Source organism: Ctenopharyngodon idella, chromosome 11, assembly GCF_019924925.1.
Source record: "Ctenopharyngodon idella isolate HZGC_01 chromosome 11, HZGC01, whole genome shotgun sequence".
Classification (NCBI taxonomy): Eukaryota; Metazoa; Chordata; class Actinopteri; order Cypriniformes; family Xenocyprididae; genus Ctenopharyngodon; species Ctenopharyngodon idella.
The window spans coordinates 5,661,078-5,688,053 of NC_067230.1; the positions used below are offsets into that span (position 1 = coordinate 5,661,078).

At 35.9% G+C, this 26,976-nt stretch overlaps 1 protein-coding gene across 1 annotated transcript in view; it reads left to right on the forward strand.

Annotated features, from left to right (window-relative positions):
• The window catches only part of slc25a26 (solute carrier family 25 member 26), a 66,501-nt gene that overhangs the window by 20,991 nt on the left and 18,534 nt on the right, over positions 1-26,976 (forward strand). Inside the window, exon 6 of the mRNA XM_051912105.1 lies at positions 20,121-20,165. Coding sequence (XP_051768065.1) covers positions 20,121-20,165 — 45 coding nt within the window. The remainder of the gene's footprint in view (positions 1-20,120; positions 20,166-26,976) is intronic.

The window sequence follows — 26,976 nt, forward strand, 5'->3', positions numbered from 1 at the left end:
TATTCTCATTCATGCATTTCATCACTCTGAAGTGTCAATAGTGCAATATGTTTGCATACTACGATATATATATACGGTATAGCAAAATCTCTAACGATAGACATTTTATTTCGTAGTTCTTTCCTCCCCCATCATGAGCGTTTACGCCCCCTACTGCTGATTGGCTACAAGTGTGTTGTAGTGCTCAGTCCCGATCCACTTTCAACAGTGTTAAAATAATATTAATATGACTAAATTTAATTCATTTTAAGTCTTTCTGTGGCCCCATTAGAACTTTGCTGAGACCTGATTGAAAACCAGTGGCATAGATAGAAGATAACAGGATTCTGGAAGAATACTAGCTGAAGTGAAGTTTTGAAACTGTTTAGTTAAAGTAAATGCATTTTCCAGAATATTGTTATGCTGAAGTGGATTTGTCAGAGTGTATTTACCTTCATTCTTTTTTATTGCATTGTGTCAGTGTTTGACAGAAAGCTAAACACATTTCTTATCAAATTAAATCAAATTCTTCTCAGTTTCTTTCCTCTCATTCTCGCTCCACCTTCTTCTGATCTCTAGTTGACACTGAAGCCAAAGAGCCCCAGAGGTCTTGGACCTGCCCGAGATCAATTTGTCTGACTTATCCCTGTGTTTATGTTGCTGTTGTTCATTGGTCACAGTGGACTGTGTAGCTAACAGGTGGACGGGTGTATGTTTGACCTTCTGTTCAGTGTGGATTCGCTTCTCTCTGCTTTATAACGCAAGCAAAGAGAGGATAAGAGGCAGAGGTGTGCGGTTTCTTTATTCTTGTCTGGTGGATTTATTCTTCAATCAATTTCCTGTTAATTTTTCACAGTACTTTGGTCTCTTCATTTAACTTTTAACTGTCATTTCCAATCTTTTATAAACTGAGAATGACAATGTTATTTTGACCCTTTCAACAAAGTCCCTTTAAACGGGGGCTGTAAATTATTCAACCCTCAGAAATCCAGCAATAATATTGCAGGTCACGAAGAGGCTTTTAAATATTTTGGACATTTTGGATATGTTAATGTCAGAACAGCTCTATTACACTGCCTAAAGGTCAAGTTCTGTTGAAACTCATTTGTAATTAGTCTATGATTTATGAATGACTGTTGACTCAATATTACAGCAGCATAACCATTTTCAAATTTTATAATATTAAGAAATGTTTCTAAAGCACCAAATCAGCATATTAGAATGATTTCTGAAGGATCATGTGACACTGATGAATGGAGTAATGGCTGCTGCTTAATTTGGTGAAAAATAGTTATCTAATTGCTTTAGGCAACTTTAGCTATACTGCAGTGGGTCTCTCAGGGTTAAACTTTATTCATCAGGGCTGGATTTAATATAACTTCAATCAGATATTTTCAGAGTTCAGCCATCCAGTTCGTTAGCCCTGCCTCATTACTCTGTGATCCTTTTTATTGTCTTTATTTGATCTGATTAGCAGACATTAAACATGCTTGCCATGCACATTCCTCAGCATATTTCACAATGATGTGTGTGGACGTGCGTGTGTGAGCACATTATGTATATATGTGTGTTAGCGTTGATCCATACTGGTTTGTATTTATTGTCTCTCAGCTAGTTGGCTGGTTGGCAGAGTTTCTGTTTATTTTACCTGTGGCACATACTGTATGAGTGAATGATTTATAGCACACGTGTGAAGGCACGAAGGCTTCGTTTCTATCCTCCACCTGAGCACATCGTGCCTCCAGCTGAAATGTGAGAGTTTTGAAGAATGTGGTGTCAGGATAAAAGTGCTGTTCCCATATACTGGCTGTGTATTAACGAGGGCTGGTGCTGGCATGGTGGGTTGCATGTCAACCGTGACGCGGCAGACCAGCTGTTGCTGAGGCTGTTGGTGAGAAAAAAGTTCCAGCTCTCTCCAAACCTCAAACTAAACTGCTAATCCAGCTCCCACTGCGGCAATGAACCTCATGTTCCATATCTACACCACTGATGACACTCTCACACATTCAGCTGACTTAATGACAGCTGCCAGGTTTCAGCACCATTCACAACTGAATAGAAAATGCCTTTTCAATTAAACTTATTTACACAATTTGAACTGAGGTAGCAAACAGGATGTGGAATTAGAATTTGAATTGAAATTACAGGAAGTTGAATTAAAACAAAAAAACACAAATAGTTTTACCCATTAATATTATCCAGAAAACAGTACTTCCAGAAATATTAGGTGATATTAAAGGTACACTATGTAACTTCCTTTGACTCGTGTATGGTGTGGGAGTGGCATAAGTTAGCTGTCACAATGAGCAAGAAAGGTTGACATGGAGCAAGCTAAATCTTGAATCTCGGGGAATCATCCGTTTTAAACAAACACCAAACAGAGGAGAGTCTGCTAGCAAAACGAGATAATAAAACAAGAATCAACATTGACTTGGCTTTTCGGACATGGAGAGAACTGAGGGATTTGAAATGTTGTAAAAGCAACGTGGAGATGGTGGCTTTATTACTCAACAAGTGAGTAAGGTATTTTATTGAACAGATAAATTCCCATACACTATGAAGCTCTCTAACAGAGTTCATTATAAAGCGTCATCTATTGTGAAGGGTCATATTCATCCACATAGTCACAGAGCCGAAACACAACCAAAACTATGTTCTTCCGCAAAATGCATGTTTTTTTTGTTTTTGTTTTGTTTTTATCTGCTAGAGGGCCAAAAGTTACAAAGCGTACCTTTAATAATGTTAATAACCTAAATTATAAAGTAATTTAAACACTGTATTAGTAGTGTTTGAAATGCTGCAATTAAATTTAAGCATAGCTATAAGAATTTTTAACAAAATATTTTTCATAATAATTTTCCATTAATTTCCCAGAATATTCAAATTTACCCAAAATTTTTCAAAATGGAGCCAAACATGCATATATATTGAGTAAAATTATTTAAATAGTCAGTATTTATTTTTATAAAGTTAACCGAAAACAATGTGGAGGACATGGTATTGTTTGACAAACTTAAAATGGTTTTGATTACTGTATTTGTTTGACATTATTTAACTTATATTAAAATATATAAAACTTAACTCTCTCCCCGGCAAACATGGAATTTTCTTTTATTTGTGAGATAACGCTTCCCCGGCAAACAGCTATACGTGTGTTTTCACTGTTATACGCTAGGGGGTGATATGACACATCTTCTGAAAGAGTACTGAATCTCCTGATCAAAGCTCATGCGAAGAAGACGCAGAAACAAGCAATCTCATATGTAATCATATGCATATGTAAAATAACTCGACCATCAACATTAAACAGCATATAAATCAAAACTGCCTTATGTTACAAAATGAAATGTCGACCCAGGACGAGCTATAGGACTGTGAAGCTTTAAGGGTGTTGGTGGACTCAATCTACTCCATCTGTGTTCTGATCATCGTTCTGAATCCGATCTGGATGTAGTCTTTGACAAAAACACAATTTTCTCAGCTTTTTGCCCAAAATGTTGTTTTTTTTTTATGAAACTTACCCATCTTCACATGTTGATTAAAAAAAAGAATGCATGAAACTAGAATAAAACGGGTTTTTAGTTTAAAAGCATGATCAAAAACACTGGTGGTCGCTGGCAAATTTTTAAAAAAACGCTGGCGGGGAAAGAGGTCATTAATAAGTAGGCAAAATCTGTAAAAATGAATGATATAATTTAATTATATTTTGTTTCGTAAGTGTTTGGTACGGTGTTAGACGGATGTAATTCCTATGTTTTGTTACATTGTTTTGTTGTTGTTGTTTTTGTTTTTTCTTTTTCAGTTGCAATTCAGTAAATTCCACTTCTGTTATTCCAATTAAAATTACATCCAGTGGTACAAGCTCAAATGGCAAGCTCAAGTCTGATTGGCTGGCTTTATATGAGTTGGCATGCACAGGTTTTATCTAAAGAGCTAGTGATGAAGTTTACAAAGTTTGTGGCATTGAATAGTTTGAATCTTAGTAGCAGGAAAATCACACCTTTAAATGTTGTTGTACATTTATATATGTTTTGTTCTCTAACTTGTGGCCAATTATAGGCTCTTAAACATAATTTTGCATGTTTTTTACATGTTAGTCAGACATCTTCTCTAAGTGGGCGGCTCAGTGTGGACCAGACTTTATGTCGACAGTCAGAAGTCTGGTTACGTGAGACTATTTGCAGATTAAACAAAATGACCCAAGGAGAATTCTGTCTGGTTTGCAGATGGTGCTGATGTAGTGTAGAGATGTTTGGGCCAAGGTGTAGAGAGGTTTTGGGTGTGTGTGATGAGTAGACTCTGTATGAGTCTTGTCCACTATTTCCTCTCTCCGAGGGACTGTTTTTGGCGGGTCTTCTCACAAGGCTGTTGATCAGCATTAGAGGAATCCTCTTATGTGAGAGCGCTGAACAGGACACTTCATTTGTCTAGGTTTTCCTGAGGATTTGAATTGGATACAGACCTTTCCATGTGTAGAAAAGTCCTGGTTCACACACACACACTCATGAACACTTCAGGTAGCAGCGCATATACAGAGATTGATTTATTGTTCATGTTGTTGGTGTGCAGTTCAGACTCCCATTCCTGCTAGACTTCAATCTGTCATTTTTTAGCATCATATCTCATGCTGGGACTCCTGCCTAGCACTACTGTTAAATTATCCTTTTACCCACAATCCACTGCAGTGCATGTTACTCTCACTGATAGCGTAACAAACGCAAGACACAAGACTCTAGGCAAGCTTTCTGGAATGGGACCCTATGGGACCCAACATTTCAATCAACGGATTGAAATGTTGATATTTCTGTCCAGTGTCATACCGATCAACCAAGTCAGCTCAAGTGCATAATAGTTTTGTCGATAGATATTTAGACTGCTTTACTCAGATGATTACTATCCATCTGATACTCAGCAAGATTTCAAACATCCACATGTGCTGAATTTCGTGAGTTACGGACAGCTGTGACGCTTCAGTCAGAAATAATCACTCAATCTTAGCTTTTTATATCGCATGGATACAGTCATCTGATCACTGATTTTGAGTGCGTTTAAAGTAAGTCTAAGTATCACTTAGCCTCATGATATGTGATTTTTATTTTTTTCAAAATTCCATTTTTTTCCGTTTTAATTTTTTTTGGTATTCATTTTAATGGTTAAATTAAATTTTAGTAATCAAAAGCATGTCTAATTAATTGAAATCATGAAACTCGTACAATTTAACAATTTATTAAAAGTTTAACAAAAATTGCATGTTTTTAGGGCCCTATGAAATATGTTTTATTTTTTTCTCAAAATTATTATTTATTTAATTTTTTTTACCAAATTCTATTTTCTGGATTCCATTTTAACGGTTTAATTAAATTGTAATAATCAAAAAAGCATGTGTAATTAATTTAATTAATAAAAACAACAACATTTATAACAAAAAAAAAAAAAAAGTTAATATCTATGAAATGTTTTGTTTTTTCAGAAATTCTGTGTTGTGTATTTTAATTTTTCATCAATTGAATAGTGTAAGATAATTAATTTATCTTTTAATCATATGACATTAAACAAACTTGTCAAACAAAGTGCTGCATAACAGAGCTTTACTTTTAAAATATGGAAGACAAATTGTGATTATTCCTTAAAAATAGTTTAATTAATAATTTATCATTATTAATTTTAGTATTTTTACATTGATATGTAGCTAAATTCTACTGTACAACAGTAATATATTTCTATCACAATTTAAGTTAATCCAAACTTTTATTTTGACGTGTTGCCATGAAGACTTGTGTTTATGATATGACGATATTTTTTTTTCAAATGAAACGGTAAAATGCTCATGAAGTGACTCTCAGAGTGGCTTGGGAGATGAATTCATGCATTCATGTCCTCATATAGTGAGGCAACAGAGACTGAAAACACCACGAGCGTCACGCGTTCCTCAGTGTATGTGTGGTAAATGAAACCGCACGTCTGTGCCATTCATTCACACAGAGACACACAGAACATGAATTTATATTTAAATAGTCTTTTTGCAGTTTAATATTCACAGACATTAGTGTATATCGCGATTTGATTTAAGTGTACTTTTCTACTTTTTACTTATTCATCAAAAATGTGACAAATTCCGTGACATTTCGTGTTATATAGTAAATTCCATTTTTATGACTGGATTTTGCGATTCCGTCCACGCTTTCTGCATCGCGGAAATCATAGGGCCCTAATATTGCGATACAAGTCAATAGGATTGCTTTTGAAATGGCAGAAAATGCACAACGATGAATCTAGTGATGCGTTTTGAAATGCATAAATCATTTTGTTTGTTTGTAAAGTCCCATATATGCTGAGTGATGTAGGACTTTGCATATAAATGTTGTCATATATTGTCAGTGGACAAAAGCCTAAATAATTTTATAAAATATTATCTGGCAAATACTTTTAAGTTGACGTGTTTTTTTCCCACCTGCTATTATAACCCTGAAGAGAAACATTTTTAAATCAATTCAGATATATAATTCAAATACCTTCAATTTATTTATTTATTTTTTAAAATTCCATACTGTCTGTCAGTAGAATAAATAGATTTTTTTATTGTGTAATATCTTAAGACATTTCTAATAAATACATTTTATTTATAAGTATTGTTCTGGAAAGAAGTTAATATTCTTATTCAGCAAGGACGCAATAACTTGATCAAAATTGACATTGTTACAAAAGTTTTTTGTTCCAAATAAATACTGTTCTTTTGAACTTTCTATTCCGCAAAATGATTTATACAAAAATATTAGGTGGCACAACTGATTTCAACATTTATATTAAGAAGAAATGTCTTGAGCACCAAATCAGCATATTAGAATGATTTCTGAAGGATCATGTGATACTAAAGGCTGGAATGGCTGCTGAAAATTCAGTTTTGCCAGGAATAAATTGCATTTTTAAAGTAGATTAAATTAGAAACAGCTATTTAAATTGTAATAATATTTTCACAATAGTTCTTTTTTTACACTATTTTTTCTCTCAAATTTTCTGATGACCCCTTTGTGTCTGCCCTGAGGATCCCTGGACACCAATTCAAAACCCCTGATACTGTATGTAAATGATTGTATGAAGTAAGTCAAATGAGACTTTTTTTTTTCTTCCTAGGGGACTTTTGATGTTCAGAGAAGCAAGTTTTTACTGTATTTATTTATTTTAACAGTAACTCTGTCGCTGTGGGTTTGTGTGCACGTTCTGATTGCTGGTTAGGTTATTTTAATTAGTATATCTCGCTAGGTCTTGGGGTTATGTTTGCTTCCCACAATTTTCTGCATGTTTGCCTCAATCCGAGCAGAAAACCATCTCAGCCCCTCACATGTGGTTTCAATAAGGGCCGCCGGTCTGGCTGGGGACCCAGAGAGAAAGAAGGGCTGGGATGGGGGTGGGGAGGGGGTCTTGTCCCTCTGCTGGCCCACAGACCTGTGACCTGAGCTTGAATATGCCTCTGAGCAAAAACGAACTAAAACGTTCACACTCACCCGAACAGTTTTTTTCTTTTTTTTTTTCTTTTTGAGTGCTTTGATCCTCTTTACAGTGTGTGATTACACTAAAAAGCAACACTAAATAAAACTGATTCGCAAAAACTAATATAATGATAATCTAATAAAACTTGCATCAGAAGGCAATAAGGGAAGGGAGTAAGTCATCCCTCCTAGAGGGTGATATGCATTGCCCTTTTCATGAAAGAGCGGTGCCCTTGTAAAACAAGTGTGAGGTTAACCTCTAATTGCAGGGTGAGTTTAGCTGTCTCATGCTGTGATTTATTTCCTTTGCGCCATCTCTCCCTCCGTCCTTCTCCAAACTCATTTTCATCTTTTTTCTTCCTCAATATTATTTTCAAACCAATATCTGCTTTTAATTCTGAAGACATCTTTTCCTTTTCAGGCTCTCCCCCGCTCTCAGTAGTTTATCTCAGGGGCAGCGATGCTTATGTGTCCTGGAGTTGTATACTTAACCCCAGTCGTCTCTGGAGAAAAATGGAGTCTGAGCACCGAGCTGCATGATAATGGGAGGTTGAAGGTGAACGGCTTTACGGGACAGTTAATGTTATTATTACAGCTTGAGAGAGGTTCAGACCGGGAGCTTGTTCCGATCGATAATTATTCCAGATTTGGTTGTTGCATTTGAGGTTTTAACCAATTATCATGTCTCAGATGTGAAACATTAAATAGCTCGCTGATTATCTTCCACATGTTTGACCCAACTATCAGCATTGACTTCAGTTTCAGCATTTCCTGTGTCCAAATTTAAGGTCAACAGATGTTGAAGTAACACATGTCTCATGCCAGATTTTATCTGGCAGGACAATATGAATGAACTCCCATTGTTTTAGCACATAATATAAATCACAGAACACACAATGTCGTCTATTAGCGAACAAGTAATCATGGCCAATTCTACTACACTATTGCTCTCCTGAGGGATAGTATTGGACTAAATTGAATGAAATCATGGTGATGTCATTTCAAACTGCATGCTGGGAAGGCCATAAATGCAGCTGTGATTAGTTTGCTAGGTAGAATTTTTTTTTTCTTATATAAGTGTAAGATTCATCACAATTTCTAACCGCAGCATAACTAATATCAGATAAAAAGCAAAAACCGATATCTGTGCAATGTAAAAGGGCTGTGTAGATGTTTGGTGGGTTGGGAGGACGCACCTGCTGAAGCACTGACTGCTGAAAGCTGAAGACTGACTGTAATGTTTAGTTAAGCTCATATAACAGCAGCCCACGGCTGGAAACATCTGTAGGGAGCCGTCAGGTTTGGGGGTGAGAGGATGATGTCACTGCTTCATGTCAAATACTGCACTTATTTAACCCTCAGAGTGGAGGGAAAGTCTTTCTTGAAGCCCTTGACATCTCCTGTTTCCATTGTCTATAATTTGGTTGTTTTGCTCATGCTTGGAAGAGGGTATGGACATGAATGAAGTCTCAAATTTTGTGGCTTGTTGTGCAATTTGACTGGCTTTGTTTCTTGTTTTGGGTGTGCTACTATTTTAAGTGATTAGACTTAAGATTTTCACCAGGTGGACAATAAAATATGTAGGCCCAGTTTCACAGACAGGGCTTAGATTAAAGGGATAGTTCACCCAAAAATGAAAATTATCCCATGATTTACTCACCCTCAAGCCATCCTAGGTGTATCTTATTTCAGATGAACACAATCGCGTTTTGAAGTCAAAAATAATGCATCCATTCATAAAAAAAAAATCCATATGACTCCAGTGGGTTAACAAAGGCTTTTTTTAGGAAAAATATCTATATTTAAAACTTTTTAAATTCAAATAACTGGTTTCCAGCAGACAACCGAATGCAGGACGGGCAATTCGACTATCGTTTATGATTTGTTTAGCTCTATCCGCTGCGCTTCCGCGTTCGTCATTACGTTGTGCGTCAGGTCAAAGGATACTCTTCCGCTGCAAATTGACTTGCGCATTCTGAGTATGGTCGTCCGCCTGAAGCTAGTTATTTGAATTTATAAAGTTTATATAGGGATATTTTTCTTACAAAAACGCATTGCTTCACTTCAGAAGGCCTTTATTAACCCACTGGAGTCATATGGATTACTTTTTTTTTTTTTTATGGATGGATGCATTATTTTTGTCTTCAAAACGTGGGCCCCCATTCACAACCATTATAAACCTTGGAGGACTAAGGATATTTTTTAAATATATCTCTGATTGTGTTCGTCTGAAAGAAGATATACACCTAGGATGGCTTGAAAGTGAGTAAATCATGGGATAATTTTCATTTTTGGGTGAACTATCCCTTGATTACATAGCCATGATTATGCCTTAGTTAAATTTGGACATTTAACTAGCTTTTATAATCATGCCTTAGAAAAACACATTACTGGTGTGCATCTTGAGACCAAACATTGTCACTGATATATTTTAAGATATGTTAGTGGAAGATGTTTTCAGTTCAGCTCAATAGTGCAGTTAAGTCTGGGACTAGACTTAAGCCTTGTCTCTAAAACCAGGGGATAGACTTACATTGAAGGAGGGACTTGGGCCAGAAAGCAATGAACTAGTAAACACTCATACAACTAAATAACAACCAATCATTATAAAAAAAAAAAAACATTGCTAGCCTTGCTTCTGTAAAGTCACCCTCATCGAATGTATTTTTAATGCAATGCCACATGTAGTAAAACAGTTCGGCTAGTGTGCTTTTATTCTTTCAGGAGAATGTTTGGCTTTGTATAGTTTACCAGTGCCGTTATCATTCTGCATGATGGCAAGTTGTTGATCTGTTTTTTATCTTGCAGTAATTATTAGCCCAATATCAAATATGCTTCAAGTCTTCGGCTGTCTCCTTTCTTCTGATATGAAGAAGGCTTTGTAGAACAAGAACACTTTTACCAAACCTGGAGAAGTTTCATACACACCTTCTGCACAGTGTCTTCCAGATAAAGTTTCCAAACATCTTTATCAGACTGAGGTCATTGAGTTTATACACAGCATTTGTGCTTGTTGGTTAATGTCGGTGCAGTTTAACAAGTGCGAATGCACCTCTCAAGCCTGGTTCACATGCCAGATTTTGTTGCCTGAAGATATTATATTATATTATATTATATTAATCAGATTAGATTAATTTAGAGTTGTCAAACGAATAATCGCGATTAATCACATCCAAAATAAAAGTTTGTGTTTACATAATATATGTGTGTACTGTGTGTGTGTGTGTGTGTGTGTGTGTATATATATATATATATACACACACACACACACACACACACACACAGTATATATATATATATATATATATATATATATATATATATATATATATACACACACATACACACGTATACATATAAATATTTCTTACATATATACATGTATGTGTATTATATTATTTTATATTATATATAAATATAATAAATATGTTTTTGTTAAATATATACATGAATGTGTGTGTGTATTTATATATACATAATAAATATACAGTACACATTATATAAACACAAACTTTTATTTTGGATGCAATTAATCACGATTAATCGTTTGACAACACTAATTATATTATTTACACTAAAGCAAATTGTTAAAATGTTATATGGACAATAATTCATGTTTCACAAAACTATATGCAGATTATTTTTTTCTTACTGTAAAAAATGCTGTAAATAGAATAAAATAATCACAATTGACTTCTGATCTTTAGAAAGCAAAATGAAGTAGTCATTGGACCTCAGTGAAAACCAATAGGAAAGCTCTGAATTTGAAAACCTTCTGTATCTCTCTCTTTTCCGGCCCATCTTTTATTTTCTTTCATTCTCTCTCTGTCTTGCTCAGACTTTCCGTGTTCCCCCAAGGACCGCTATCCATCTCGCCGCTGCTGTCAGCACCTAATTGGACCGGCCAGGGGGCATCCGATGTCACATACACACAGATTATAAATTGCCTCACTTAAAGATTTCCTCTGACATCATGGCCTGCGTGTGAGGCCCCGCTCCACACTTTGGTGCCTCGCGTGAGAGGGCCTCCTTGCCAGTCGGACAAGTTTCTGTGTTTATTCGTGTGCACGCAGGCACCTGTAGCTTACACTGGTCACTGTCGGACTTGAATTTCCTATTTTGTTGTCAAGGCATTCACCTGTTCGAATGCGAACAAAGGAAACAAACGGTTCGGCCGTAGACCCGGTAGCTTGTTGATAGGGGTGCGGTCTATGTTTTCACTGTTCTTTTGTTCACTTGTTGCATCAGCCTGGCACACTTGCTGCGACGGCACAATGCAACTCTGGCCAGAAAATCCCCCCACAATGTAAATATTATGTGACGGTTCTGGGAAGCGTTTTTGCTCATGTCAATGGAATTGCACTCTTGAATATTTGCCAGCTCACTGATTCCAAACAGTCCTTAACCACATAACCCCTCCCTCGCCTCTTCATTTTTTTCTCCATCTTCCCCCCTCCAGCCTTGAACAAGTCTTAATTTGTTTAGAATACCCAAAACTTTAACTTGCTTGTCCCTGGTGCTAATGGAAACCAGGGAGCTTCTGAAATCTGATTGGCTGGCTGCATCATTCCACACCTTCTGATTGGCCGATCGGAGCATTCTAGTGCTCCAGGCTTGTCCATGCACAGTCAGTGAAAGTGTTCATGTGAAGCATTCAGCCTGTCAGAATTCCACAGCAAGTGGATTCACATATCCAAACACAAAAGGGTATTGAACTCTTTAGCACTGCTGAGCTGATTCATGCTTTCTCCATACTTATGAGCCAGAAATGTGCAAATACTGCCCCATACAGCTTAGATTTACATTCAAAATTTTGAGCCTCCCTTAACAGATTTGACTTTGCATGTGTGTGTTTTCTGTATGAGGGTGCAGGCCTCTCTCTTCTCAGCCAAGATTATATGACCATAGGGATGCGTGAAACATAACACAGCTTCTCGCTCACTCTCTCTCTCCTCTGATAAAGTGTTTGGGGCATCCCACCGGCTTGCTTTCAACTCATTGATTTTTCCATTATTTATGTGTTTATTTATTTTCTAAACTGGTTCCCAGAGGAGTTTTTATAGCACCGGGGTTTAAATCACATTGTCAAGCCTCACAAAAGATCAGTGATACTGATCCTGCTCCATTAATATCAACCACAAAAAGTTGTGTAATGTCCCTAATTGAATTAGGGGTGCAAACTAGGTTTTTAAAATTATGCAGTTTTTATATTATGTGGTCCAAGACCACATTTATTATATAAATTGAATTCAAATATTCCCTCCTAATTAGGTCATACCATTGACATTAGTACCTGAGAAGTTAAAGTGCCCATAATATGCTATTTTAAAGGTTCCTAATTTTGTTTTGGAGGTCTCCTACAAAAGATTTACATGCATCAAAAGTAAAAAAAAAAAAAAAAAGCTTTAAAGGGATAGTTCACCCAAAAATGAAAATTCTTTCATCATTTACTCTCCCTCAAGTTGTTCCAAACCTGAATAAATTTCTTTGTTCTGCTGAACACAAAAGAAGATATTTGGAAGAATTTCAGTAACCAAACAGATCTCGCCCCCAATTGACTACCATAGTTTTTATTTTTCCTACTATGGTAGTAAATGGGGGGCGAAATCATTTTGGTTACAAACATTCTTCCAAATATCTTCTTTTGTGTTTAGCAGAACAAAGAAATTTATTCAGGTTTGGAACTACTTGAGGATGAGTAAATGATGACATAATAGTTCAGAATGGGTTCTTTCTGGAGACTAACTGTGTTTAATGTGCACTTTGATCTTTGAAACTTTGCAGACCTTTTACATTTACAAACAGCTATATTACACACATGATATAATATTACACATATTACACATGAAGTTAATATTTGAAAGAGCATAATAGGGAAACTTTAAAGGAAATGCGCTAGAAGAGTCCTGCTCATTAAAGGACATCCATTTATTGCATAGACAAAGCAAAAACATAACGTAAAGTGAACATAAAGTAAAGTAAACATAAAGTGTTTAAAATGCACATGCACAGTTAAATTAATTGATGTTAAACTGAATATATAAAGCAAACTGTAAAATTAACAACACTGAAATAAGAGCGTGCATGAAAGTTGCGTTCATTATTAGACTTTCAACGTGTTTTCTTTCTTTGAATGATTGTGTATATATTTATTTTTCTTTCAAATGTATTAATATGATTTTTTTTATTTATTTTTTTTTATATTAGCTATTTTGTGTTTCTATTTATATCATGTAATTTGTAATGGGTAACAATGTATTAAATTATAGACACATTTTACCAAGTCTATATGTTTATTTATGTATATGTGCTCTAATGGTGAGTGAGAGAGTGGTTGAGTTATCTGTTTCAAATTTGTGTATTTTAGAGCTAGAGAGATTTTTCTGGATCATTTCCATAATATGAAAGTACTGTAAAGATAATAGATCTTATGAGGGGGCTCTGCACTTCTGTCAGGTGTTGAATACATATTCTCACACACACACACACACACACACACACACACACACACACACACACACACACACACACACACATACACAGAGTATCGTGACAGTGGTGAGCAAACATGCCTGAACAAACACAAATGTGTCACCCAAACGTGCACACACACACACACACACACACACACACAGACACAGACAGACACCTGTGAAGAGGCTCATAAATCACTCAAAACATAAACAGGTTTAGCGACATGTTTGACTTTGGCAGATGGCTTTGCATAATAAAACTGTCTTTCTCTCAAGTTTTCACCCCTCCTGCCCTCCTCCTCCAATTTGTTCCTGTTTGTTCCTCATAACAAGCTGTCAGTTAAAAGCTTTGATAAATATGCTTATGTTTTATGTTACTGCGTCAATGTTTGATGTGTGTACTCTCACAGAAAATCACAGGTTTCTGTTTGTACTTACAGATGCTTTCAGCATGCATTGCTACAATATGTATTAGGTGTGTGTGTGTGTGTGTGTGTGTGTGTGTGTGTGCGGCCTTATGTCTCACACGGGACGAAGAGGATTAAGTAAATAGTAAATGTGTGTGTGTTAGGAAGGACCTGTAAGAGTGAGTGTTTTCCACAGCTCTCAGTAATAAATGAGGGTTAGTCTGTGGGTTCCTCCAGCTCGTCTGCTGTTTTCATACCCAGCGCTGCTGAATCACGGCTCAGCTGATGACATATCCATCTGGCCCTCATCTACTTCCTGTCACTCTGTCTCACTCTCTTTTCTTCTTTCGCTGAGTGTCTCTGGAGTGGTCAGTATGTCGTCCCTCTAGAGTTGAGAAATATCCGCTTTCCACTGTGCTTTAATAATTCTTCTTTTTATTTCAGTACTGTACAGATGTCGTCTTCTCTCACATTGTAGACAAAACTGCAATATCAAAACCATTCTTCTGTTTTTCCAATATAACTCTTTCCATTAGACATTACTTTAATTTCAGTTTTTATTATCTTTAATTTGATGCTTCCGTACTTATTTTTTTTTTTTTTCATTTTAACAGCTTCATTTTACAATGACTATTTCAACTTTTACAATGAGTATTTTTTTTTTCATCATTTATTTTACCTGTCTGTATCTCACTCTCCTTCATTTTCAATTGAATATTTATATTTTTTCTCTTAGTAAGCTGTTAGATTACTGTCTTAGTATGTTGCTACTTACAAAATATATACATAAATGGATGCACTGTAAAAAAAAAAAAAAAAAAAAATCCCTGTAAAATTTATGAAGAAACGGCAGCTGTGGTTGCCAGAACTTTACTGTAAAAATACAGTAGCAACATTTTAGGTTTTAAGGGACAGCACTTAGTTTACTATCTATTTTACAGTTCAAAACAGTATAATTTTAAGGTTTATATTGTAATAATTACGGTTCATAACTGTAACTGTAAAAAGAATTCAGTTAAATTTACGGTAAAAAAAACAAAATACATATTTCATTAACTGATATAATGTTAATTTACCATTAATTTACAACAAAACACATCAAATGTAAAGTGTCACACAGGGAATTGTCAATTTACGTTTTTTCACTGTAAATTATACAATGACTTGATATTTTTTACTTCCAAAAACTGTAAATTTGAGGGTATTTTACTGTAAAATTACATTAAATGTAAAATCTATTATTGGTTAAATCTATTACAGTTATTCACCGTATATAGTACAGAAACTTTCTGTAAACCAATTAACTGTTTTTTCACCGTAGCATTTTTACAGTCTTTTACCATTAAAATCACAATTATTTTTTACAGTGTGGAATAAAAAAGTTTATTATTAACATTTATTATTAACAAAATTTCTTATTATTAATACTATTATTATTTATTAATATATATATATATATATATTATATTATTATATATAAACAAGCTTTTGTTTTCTTGTGAAATATATATATTTTTAAAGTGTACCTCTGTCCTTCTTTTACATACATTACGTTTGATATTAATTTAATGCAAGTACATTTACACATTTAGTGTAGTTGAAATGTCCAAACACTTTGTTTTAATATTTACTGTTAGTTATTTATATTTGATTTTTTTCAAACAAACTCCTGTTGTTTGTGCCTTTGCTGTCTTTTTTTTTAAAGGCCACACGGTTTGATACTAATTTAATGCAAAGACATTTATAGTGTCTTAATATTTATATAATACTTAATGTAGTGTTTTAATATTTATTATTATTTATTAATATTTTATTTATTTTATCACATTGTTTTATTTGGTTTTTGTGAAATGTTTTTTTTTTTTTTGTACATTTTCTTTAATGCTTCATAAAAAGTTCATAAAAAGATGACAGACAACGCTACCCGACATGCTTTCATGCAAATTATAGATAAAGTCCAATATTGAATTAGCATATTTAATTTAGATTGAAATGAAGTAAAACACATTGCATCGCATTTTAATCAAGGCAAATTAAAAATGAATGTGATTTGAATGAATCTAATCGAACTGAATGAGATTTCAGATTGATCTCCATCCCTTTCTCCTCTCATTAGTATTCATCCAGTACTGTCTGACCTATTAAAGCCATTTGTCAAATAGCATGCAAAGCACCACCCTTCCAGTCAAGCCTCATTTAAATGCATTTTGACATCTGTTTTCCCAGATATCACACTGGCGGCCAGGAGCCTGACAGTGAAGAGCTCTATAGAATACTAATATTCCCATGGGTAACCCATCACAAACACACAGCCAGCCCTATCTCTCAATGATAACGTACCTGACAGTTACACACTGACAGCAGAGAGAGTGTTTGATTCACATCGGTGTGTTTTTGTTTGCCTATCGTCACTAGATTGACAATACCACACAACACACAATCTACCTTGAGCAGTTATGGCTTGGTTTTTGATGCTGGAAACCTTAACTAACATTATAAATGTACTTCAGGGAAAAAGTGTGATGCTAATGTGCTTAAACTGATATCGATACAGCTGGTCAGCAGTCAGACCACACATGCTAAATGTGCTGTCATCCAGTGGACCGACTCGTCCTTGTAAAGAAGCTTTCTGGCCTTTGGTCAAAAACCTGCTTTCCATCCTTCTGTCTTTCCATATCCGTCATCCACTCTCTCTCCTCATCCATTTTGGCCTTATCAATATAAATCTGACCATCTGTGTTGCTCAGGCGCCCCGTCTCTGCCAGAAGTGTTAAACTTATGCATAAATCAGCTGTGCCTTGTTTCTGTTTGCAGATTCCTCTAAGCGTTACGCTCCTCCTGAGCACGGAGAAGTTGAATTTATCACGTTGGTAATAAAAGACAGGTGGCTGATTTAGTTTTTGGAAAAAAACGCACAAAGACACACACATTCCCCAGCATTGGGTCACATTGGACCAATCTGTTCTTTGTTTTGAAATCAGAGATGCAATATTTTGGCAGTGTGCATGATGCCCACGCAGCGTTTACAGTGCTGCTTCATTGTGTTCGTTATGTTAATTTTTGTCAAAACTTTGGAAGCTTTTCCAACTAAAGCCAATGAGGGCTTTGTTTTCACAATCAGCCATTTTTATTGTATTAGATTACACTCTGCTTGTCCAACGACATGTTTCCAATAAAGAGTTTTGTAAGAGCTCAGAGGTTTTTAAACTGACCTTAGTGTGTTCAGTATGAAGGCCTTAGTGAGAAAAAAGAGTCCAAATTAGGGAATTTGTCATTTATCAATTATGGGGGCATGCTATACTAAGCATCAGTATTATTATTATTATTTATCATCAGTGGCGTAACTTTGTTTTAAAAAGTGAGTGGGACAGGAATGTGTGTGGTGGGGGTGGGGGTGTATTGTGTTTGTATCATTACAATATCAAATGCACAAAATTTATTGACATAGACCTCATGATTAATATGATAGTTTCATCCTTACATTTCGCATAATACAACATATGTATAATACAATACAATATATATGTATACAATATATACACATTAGCCAATAAATACATGGATCTGCATCTGCTATTAGATTGTCTTGATGGACTAGCGGTAGAATTTCTGTTCAGCATGCCAGAGGTTCTGGGTTCTAATCCGCCCTCATGTAATTTTATTTTATTTTTTTCTCATTAAAACCAAAGATGTTCATCAGTATATCAAGAGCAGGAACACGTGTATGTGTATTTTGTTTTGTGATTTCACCAGAACGAATAGAGTCTCCGGCCGCAACAGCGTTAAGTGATTGAAGCGCTCGTCCGTGTGAAGACTGCGCAGTGTGCACGAGTGCCAAGGGAACACTGTTGCGCCACTGATAACAGCTGCAACGAGCACACAACATGATTTCAAAATCAACACATCCCAGCGCCAGAACACCTATTATTTTACACAAACGAATGAATTGCTAATCAACTAGAGATGTTTCTTTTGTATTAGTATTCATCAGTGTCGCGAAAAAAGTGGTGGGGACAGTATCGACCCTGGCAAAAAGTGGTGGGGACATGTCCCACCCGTCCCACCCACAAATTACGCCTATGTTTATCATACTTGGTATTTTTCATCCAGAACATCAGCACATAACTTGTCCCTCACCTTTTGTGCTATGAACACTAAGCAAAGCACTAAAGACAGCCAATGTTGTTGTAAACTGACTTTTTCTGCCATCTTTAGTTAGTCTAGTCTTTACTTAGACTAGTTGTGAGAAGCAGTCTTAAGTTAATGCAAGTTTATGCACCTGCCTTAGAATATCATATACACTTGAGGAACTGCCTAGTAATGCCCTAGCAACCACTCAGAACACCTTAGTAACTGTCAAGCAACACATTAGTACTACTCTAGCAACACCATAGCAACCATTCTGAAAACCTTAGCAACTGCCTAGCAATGCCTTGGACTCCATTCAGAACAGTTTAGCTACTGTCTGACAACACCCTAGCAACCACTCAGAATACCATAATAACTGCCTAGCAATGCCCTAGACTAACTAGCATTCCCTAGCAACACCTCACACAACCTTAGCATCTGCTTGGAAACACCCTAGCAACCACTCTAAACACCTTATTAAATGCTTGGCGAACCCCCTAACAATCACTTTTAAAATCTTTAGCAACTGCCCTAAAAAACACCAGCACCACCCAGAATTTTCTACCTACACCTTATCAACCACTCACACCGCCTTAGTGACTGCCTGGCAAAACCCCAGCAACTACAAAGTATTTGTTGCATCACTTCTGTCGCTCATATTGCCTCAAATCAACAAGTCTCATTGGAAATAAATGACTCTATTTTTTCTCTTTCTTTCTTTCTTTCTCTCTCTCTCTCTCTCTCTCTCTCTCTCTCTCTCTCTCTCTCTCTCTCTCTCTCTCTCTCTTTCTCTTTCTAGTGCATGACAGCCAGCCGCATGATTTTGGGATTTTGTCAACCCACTTTTCAGCAGTGCCATCGATTTCCTCTCTTTTTGTTCTGTTGTGCCTGATTGGTTGAAGAGGAAGATTTCTGCCACCTCTCTCTCTTTTGTGCTCTATCTTTTTTCTCTCTCTGACCACAGACTCTTCATTTATTTATCGTCTCGCTCTGTCTTTCACACACACTCTTTCTCTCTCATATACCTCACTCTGTCAGACGTACAGACATCAGTATTAAAACAGTTTGACACATGAGATAAATGGCCAATGCTTGTGGTTTAACATGTTGCCACAAGTCATCCATTTTCTTTTACAGAAGACGAATGCGCAAAGATATTTATTTATTTATTACTTTTTTTTTTTTTTTTTTGAACATCATAATGGTATTATTTTGGTTGTTCTGAAGGCAGAACCTTTGTTTTCCCCAAAAAAACTATGTAATCTGTCATTGTACGACAGTCCTTGTATAGAGACTTGAGAGTTGTTTTAGTTCACCCAAAAAATGAAATTTATTTCATTATTTATTTACCCTCATGTCGTTCCAAGCTGTATGTCTTTTTTTTCTTCTGTGGAATACAAAAGGAAAAATGTTTACAAATGATGATGATACTTTTATGGTACTTTTTGTCATTTTGGAGCTTGACAGTCTGGATCTCCATTCACTTTCATAGTGCAGTAAAGTGCAGCTAGTGTATTCTTCAACATTTCTCCTTTTGTGTTCCACTGAAGAAAGAAAGCCATTCAGATTGTATATATGTTAAAGGTTAACTATACCTTTAACTCTGTTCTTGCCTATATTATAAAAATTATTTCTTTTAATTTCAGATTCCATTCTCTCTGGTGCAGTTTCCACTCTGGGAGTACCTAAAGGTATGAATCCACTTTTTTTCTTTCACTTGCTCTCATTTCGCTCTAATTTGGCCTCATAATTTCCCTCAAATGAAGGAATAATGGCCTGGTAATGGTCTGACACATTTACAACTCAAACTACACACACTTTGCCTCCATATCGGTTAATAACTCTCTCTTTTTAGGTGCTCTCAAAATGACGATGCATTTTATTGGTCGCCCTCACCGGTGGTTAAGCGGAATCGTAATTTCTCACAAACCTTGAGTCTTAGCCAAATGTCCGTTTCCTTCTTCATTGTCTGGTCTGGGCCACATAAAAGTCATTTTTCTTCAAAAAAAGGCCCAGTTTGTGAGGATGACATCATGTCTCCAGGGCGAGAGCAGAAAATTCCATTAGCGCTCTTGGCCTAGCGACCAGAGCGAAGCAGAGAAGGAGAGGCATCAGAGGACAATAGCACGTGCAGCTGTGGGCGAGCGTTAACCGCGATTCTCCACCATAATAAGGAGTGTCATTCATGGCCGCCTCTTTGTGACACGTTCAAAGGCATTTTCTCACTCCTTCATTCTTCCATGTTTTCAGCCTCTCCGGCCATCTGTGTGGAGCTGCTGGAATGTGAGTGTCTTTGCTAAACTCTCTTTCAAAAGAGCATGGCTTTGAAAAGCAAGAAAGCGTAGATGAGACAATGGCATTGGATGCCAGTGTTGGTTTTAAACGGCTTCTTTCGCTTCATTGATTATTTCCAAGAATACCACATTCTTTCAGTTGCATTCAGTTTTAAATGACCCAGGAAACTAATTTTTGTGACAAAAAAAGTGTAGGGTTAATTCAGCTCATGTTTTTTTATTCAAGACAGATTTTTTTACATTGGACATTGAAGGGCGACCAGGCACAGTACCAGTGGTTTAGAATTAAATTTCAGTGGATTTATATTCTTGGCTATGGATGAGTAGGATTGTCAATTAAAATAGTAATGTATTGAAGGGATGCTTCATCAAAAAATGAAAATTATCTTATCATTTACATGTATACTCATGTTGTTCCAAACATGTGTTTGGACATTTTTTTTTTCTTCTATGGAACATAAAAGAAGATATTTTGAGAAATGTCTCAATGTTTTGACCACATAATGGAAGTCAATGGTCACCAATACTGTTTGGTTACCAACATTCTTCAAAATATCTTCTTTTATGTTCCACAGAAGAGAATAAGTCATACAGGCTTGGAATGACATGAGGGTGAGCAAATGATTACTGATTTTTTATTTTTTATTTTATTTTTATTTTGGGTGAACAATAGAATAAAAAAAAAATAAAAAAAAATCCCTTTTTTTTTTAAATTGACATGAAAATGACATAAATAACACATTATTTAAATTATTTAATTAGTGTTTAAAATGTACTTAATGTAGCTATAAATAATAAATTGATACTTTAATTTAAAACATTTTTATAAAGCATTTACAAATTTTGTTTCTTTATCCTTTTGCTAAATGCTTTTCTTTATTAATTTGAAGGCACGTTAAAAAATGCAGTTCACTGGTAGGACCAATCAATGAGCTTACATTAAAACATTTTAAGCATTACAATGAATAATTAAACAGTTTTAAGTATGCCTATTTATTTGAAAAGTAATTTAAGTAATTTACACATTATTTTGTCACATTTATCTACCTTATTGAACATGAATTTAATGAACATTTAAATATGTGTATTTATTATGTCTATTATATAAAAAGTGATTTCTATTTTTATTTCTAAATTAATACATAGATAATTATTTTATTTGTAAAGGCCCTTTACTGCAAGAATAACTGCAATGAAAACTATTTATGGCCAACGTATGATAACATTCTGTTTATTACTAGTGTGTGCTGCCGTTATGTTGGGTGGATTCTGATTGGCTTTTATTGTTCATCAGCTGGAAAAAAATCATTCTGAAAGTGGTTCCAACAATATCATTCCTCTGTGTTGTTATTGTTATAGCTGTTGTGTGGACTTCCCTGTTCAATTAGAGTGAATTTTCAAACTTTAGAGGTAACATTATAGTTATCGTCACTGGTGTGAGCAGGCCTTAAGTTGATTTCCTAATCAACAATAAATAGTACAAAGTATTTTCCAAACTGAGAAATATGAACCATTACACCTCTGTTTTATACAGCCATCCTTGCGTCTACATGTGTGTATATTTTCTGCTTGTCACATTCAAAGATCTTTGAGCAGCTGAATCCTTTGTAATAATAGATTGTAAAGCAGTGAAAAAATCCTTCAAGGGACCATATCAGGATTTTCTTTTCTTTTTTAAATGAAAAGATTTGATGTACTATGTTTGTGTACTATGTGCATGTTTTTGTTTTTCAGCACATTGAGTGCAATAAAGTGCAGTGGGCTGCACAGAATCCAAAAAATGCCGCAATCTACAAGCTTGGCAAGCACTTCATGTTGAGAAATCAAACCCCAAGTATCACCAAACCAGTTCTCAAGTCATTCACACCAAAAACAACTTAAGCCCCAGCATCCGAGTGGCAGGCCGCAGTAAACCATCTGTTCTCTCCAGCGTATCCCACAATTCCCAAAGTTTATCTACCAACAATCCCCTAAACTCAGTGCTGCTCTGTTACAAAACCACTGAGCAGCTGTGCCATTACATCAGCCGGCCATTTATTTCCCACTGTGCCCACTCAACTCGACGTTTATGTGTCAGTGGATCAAACTTTTTCCCATGATTAAGTGCAAGTGTGTCATGAGTAAGTCTTAGTTTGCTTTGAGTAATTGAAGCTGAAGCGCACATTTGGAGTAATGCCTGGACAAGGTGGTGTGTTCCGGAAAAGACTATAGTAAATAAATCTTACATTTAGTGTTTAGCATGATTAGAAAAAGGTCTATTTGTCCGCATAAATGTTTTTAAATTGATCTCAGGCATGTCTGAGGTTAAACAAAAGAGTTAGATGAGTCAGTCTTTATTATACTTATCAAATGAAAAGTTCAAGCTATGGCATTGCCCATTTAGGCCCAAAATATTTCACAACTACCTGCAACTCGCTCCTCATCCACTGCCTATGCTCTGAGCATGTTTAACCTCTAGAAATCCTCTCTCACTACACCTTTACTCGCATATCTTCCGTAGCTGCCAGAATCATATTAAACACACTGTTCCTGTCACAAAAGGCTGCCAGTGCCTGGCTCGCTGCTTCTCACAGTCCTTTATTAAACCATACAACCCATCCTGACCATGTCAGTTTATCAAACTCCCCATCTTTCCACATGAAAGGAGCCCACCTGCTCGGGTCTACAAATGTCTCCATCCACGACCTTTCAGTGGTGAAACAAACTTCAAGTCATTCATATGAAGACCCATGCATTTCAATTTTTGTTCATTTTGATTTGAATGTGACTAAATGTGGTGTTGTTCACAACAAGGATAGTTTTTACATGCTGAATTTTTTAAATCAGCATGAAATGAATGTTTTTGTTTTTTTTAATGCATGTTATTGGTCTTATTTTGAACAAATTATGTGCTTTTTTACCTCACCTCAATTCTTAATCAAAATATCTTAATCTTGCGATGATATGACAGACTTCTCTGGTGATGTATGCCAAACTTTTGCCCATTTAAACTCCACCCATGCAAGCTCGCGTTTATCTTCCTCTGTTTTTGAGTGCAATGGCCACACTTCAAAATCCAAAAAACCAATGTATAGGACGAAATCCCTCTCTTACTTTATTTTTATTTTTCGCTAATGCATTACGTCACAATATGGAGGAAAATCTGCCACTACTTCCATTTCATTGTGAGGGCCCTAACCCGGCGCAATGCAGCACCAGGCGCAAGTGTTTTTTGCTAGTCAAAAACAAACTCAGCCCAACACAGTTATCATTTTCATGTCCTGTGCCACGTTGTTTAAGTAGCAAATGCATTTGCACCCATCTGTTCTCTCATGGGCGTGCTGGTTTGAAAACGAGGTGTGTTCAGGCGCATTGTTGGCGTGTTGCTATTTTGAGGCAACTGAAATAGACTGCACTGTTGACCAACTGAAACCTGGTCTAAAGTCAATGGCGCAATATTTTTTTTGTTATTTAAAGAGTGTGTTAGTAATATGCGCCTATAGGTGGGTGTACACTCTGCTTATTACACACACAGGGACGCACAGCAGCAACATTTTTAAATATTAATAAATATCCCTCACTAGAGAAGCGTTCAGCTTTTTCGCTTGCAAATTCCGCTATGTAAATAGCGAATCCACCATGGCGCAAGCACAACTGGCTTTTAAAGGGAATGGTTTACTGCACGTTACACCCAAAATACTCCCATTACTCATTAAGAGAGTAGGGACAACCCTTTTAGACCATGCGCCAAGCACGCCGACCATTTTTCCCATTGTTAAACTAGCAAAAGTGGATTCAGACATGCCCCTATACCATGTGCTTAAATTGTTAAAATAGGGCCCTAAATGTTGAATTTTAAATTAATAACTAAAATGCTTTGTATTTTTTAGTTTTTCATTTTACTCTTTCTCATCAACAAAATTTTTTTCTTTGAAAACTTAGCCCACTTTAACTACTCCGATACCACAGCAGAAACTACTAGCCTAATACATTATTAAAGGCAAGTGAACAGACTGTAAAAAGAACAAATACTGTACACCAATTACAAGCATAAATAAATAGCTACAACAAAGTTACAAATAAAGTATAAGGTCTAAGTAACTGTAGTATTAATTTCAGTGTACAGAAATGTAATAATTAAATGTAAAATGACACCTTTCACTGTATAAATTTAATATAGATTAATCTTTGTTAAAGCTGTGTTTTGTTGTTTGATTTACATGACAGACAACAGCATGTATTTATAGGTTGCTGTCACTTTAAGAGTAAGACCCCATGCACGCACACATCCGATAGATGCACATCCGAATTCTCACCTCGTTCACTTAAGACATAACCGAATGTGTTTACGAGAATACTTGCCGAGAGGGGTATTTTGACTGACATAATGCGTGTATGTGTCCATCCAAGTGCATTGAGGACGCGAAAGAGAAATCAACTTGGAGTTCGCGAGATATCTGAAACGCGCCTCTCTCTCTCTCTCGCTCTCTCTCTCTCTCTCTCTCTCGGTGTGTGCGCGAGCCTTGTATGTATGTGCCGTCTGTGCGCACCGATAACAGTGACATTGATTAATTCAAGCGAATTAATCCTCTTTTTTCCTTTTCTAGCGCTGGAAAGGATTTATATCGACTTAATGTGTAAACTAGCAAGACAATCACGTGCCAAAACATAACCTTTCACTCTATTGCGGTTAAACTTGCAATTGATCCGTGAATCACATGCGTGCCGAACCGTGGGGCTTGGTCCGTACGGATCACGGATCAACAATGATCCGTTTAACCACTACTATATTTGCATCAATATAGACTCATCAAGCTGTTTCTCTTCCATGAAAGTAGTTGACATGAAAGAGAAAACTGACCATAGAAGAAGACAGTAGACATGCTAAGAAGCATGTAGTATTTAAGTGCCCACATGTAGCACCATTGAGAAGGCAACACATACTTGCATTGCATTATGAAGGCATTCTGACATATTTTGAAAGGCAACAACATGTTTTTGATGTCATTTTAATGATAAAATATAATCGCAGTTGAATGTAATAACTGTCTTAGTGCCAAATGAAGTTCATGTCAGGTACATCCTGGCATGTAGAGCAGTGGTCAATCCGTTTGTTTTGAGGAGAACTTGCTTCCAGTTTGTTTTCAGTGAGTGTGATGAGGAAGAATGGATGTTCTCCAGCACAAGCTCTTTGAACTTGAAAACAAAGACTCTTCCTTAATCTGACAGCTAATGAAACACACATGATGTACTGACGAAGAGAGCATTTATGTGTGTGTGTTCTTGTGCACAGAGTTGGAGTGGATCATTCATAATTACTTCATGCTGTGCTTCAATTGTTTTCCTTTCTTAACCATCAGATGCTCCTGGTCTGAGGCTGTAGGAAAACTCCAGCAATTATTTGCAGCCTGGCTGCATAATAACTACCACCAAACACAACATTAAACCAACAAACACGTGAAACTCCCTCCTCCTTTCTACAGTCCTCACACACACATTTCTCTTTAACTTACCACATTCCTTCCCTCCTACTTCACCTCTTTAAATACTAAGTTCAAACAACAATTAGCCATCCTAAAATTAGTACAAATTGTGCAAATGACTGAGATCCTGTCAAACCTGTCTTACCTGTCTCAGCAACACAGTAGCTCTGTTCCAAAACATAGTGAGCCACCTGACAGCTTTGCAAATACTCTTCTAAAAGGCAGCAACATTGTTTTATAATGTTGGCTATAACGAGACATATTATGTATATCTCATTATAGCCAAACATGAAGGCAGCATTACATGTATGATTTCCAGAGAAGACAATCCCAGAATGCATTGCAACTAAAACATGCAAAATACAGTATCATTAAAAAGTTTGAAGTCTTCTTTTTCTTTCCTTTTTTTTTTTTTTTAACAGTCCAATACTTTTATTTAGCATTAGATGCATTAAATTGTTCAAAAGTCACAAAGACATTTATGTTAAAAAAATAAAAATAAAAAATCAATTTTGAAGTTTCTATTTATCAAAGTATCACAGTTTCCACAAAAAGGATCTGAAGGATCATGTGACACTGAAGACTAGAGTAAAAAACACATTTTAAAATATATTCAAATAGAAAACAGTTTTCTAATGTTCTAATATTTCCACAATATTACAGTTTTTTTTTTTACTGTATTTTTGATCAAACAAATGCAGCTTTAGTCAGAATTAGATACTTCTTTCAAAAACATTAAAATATGT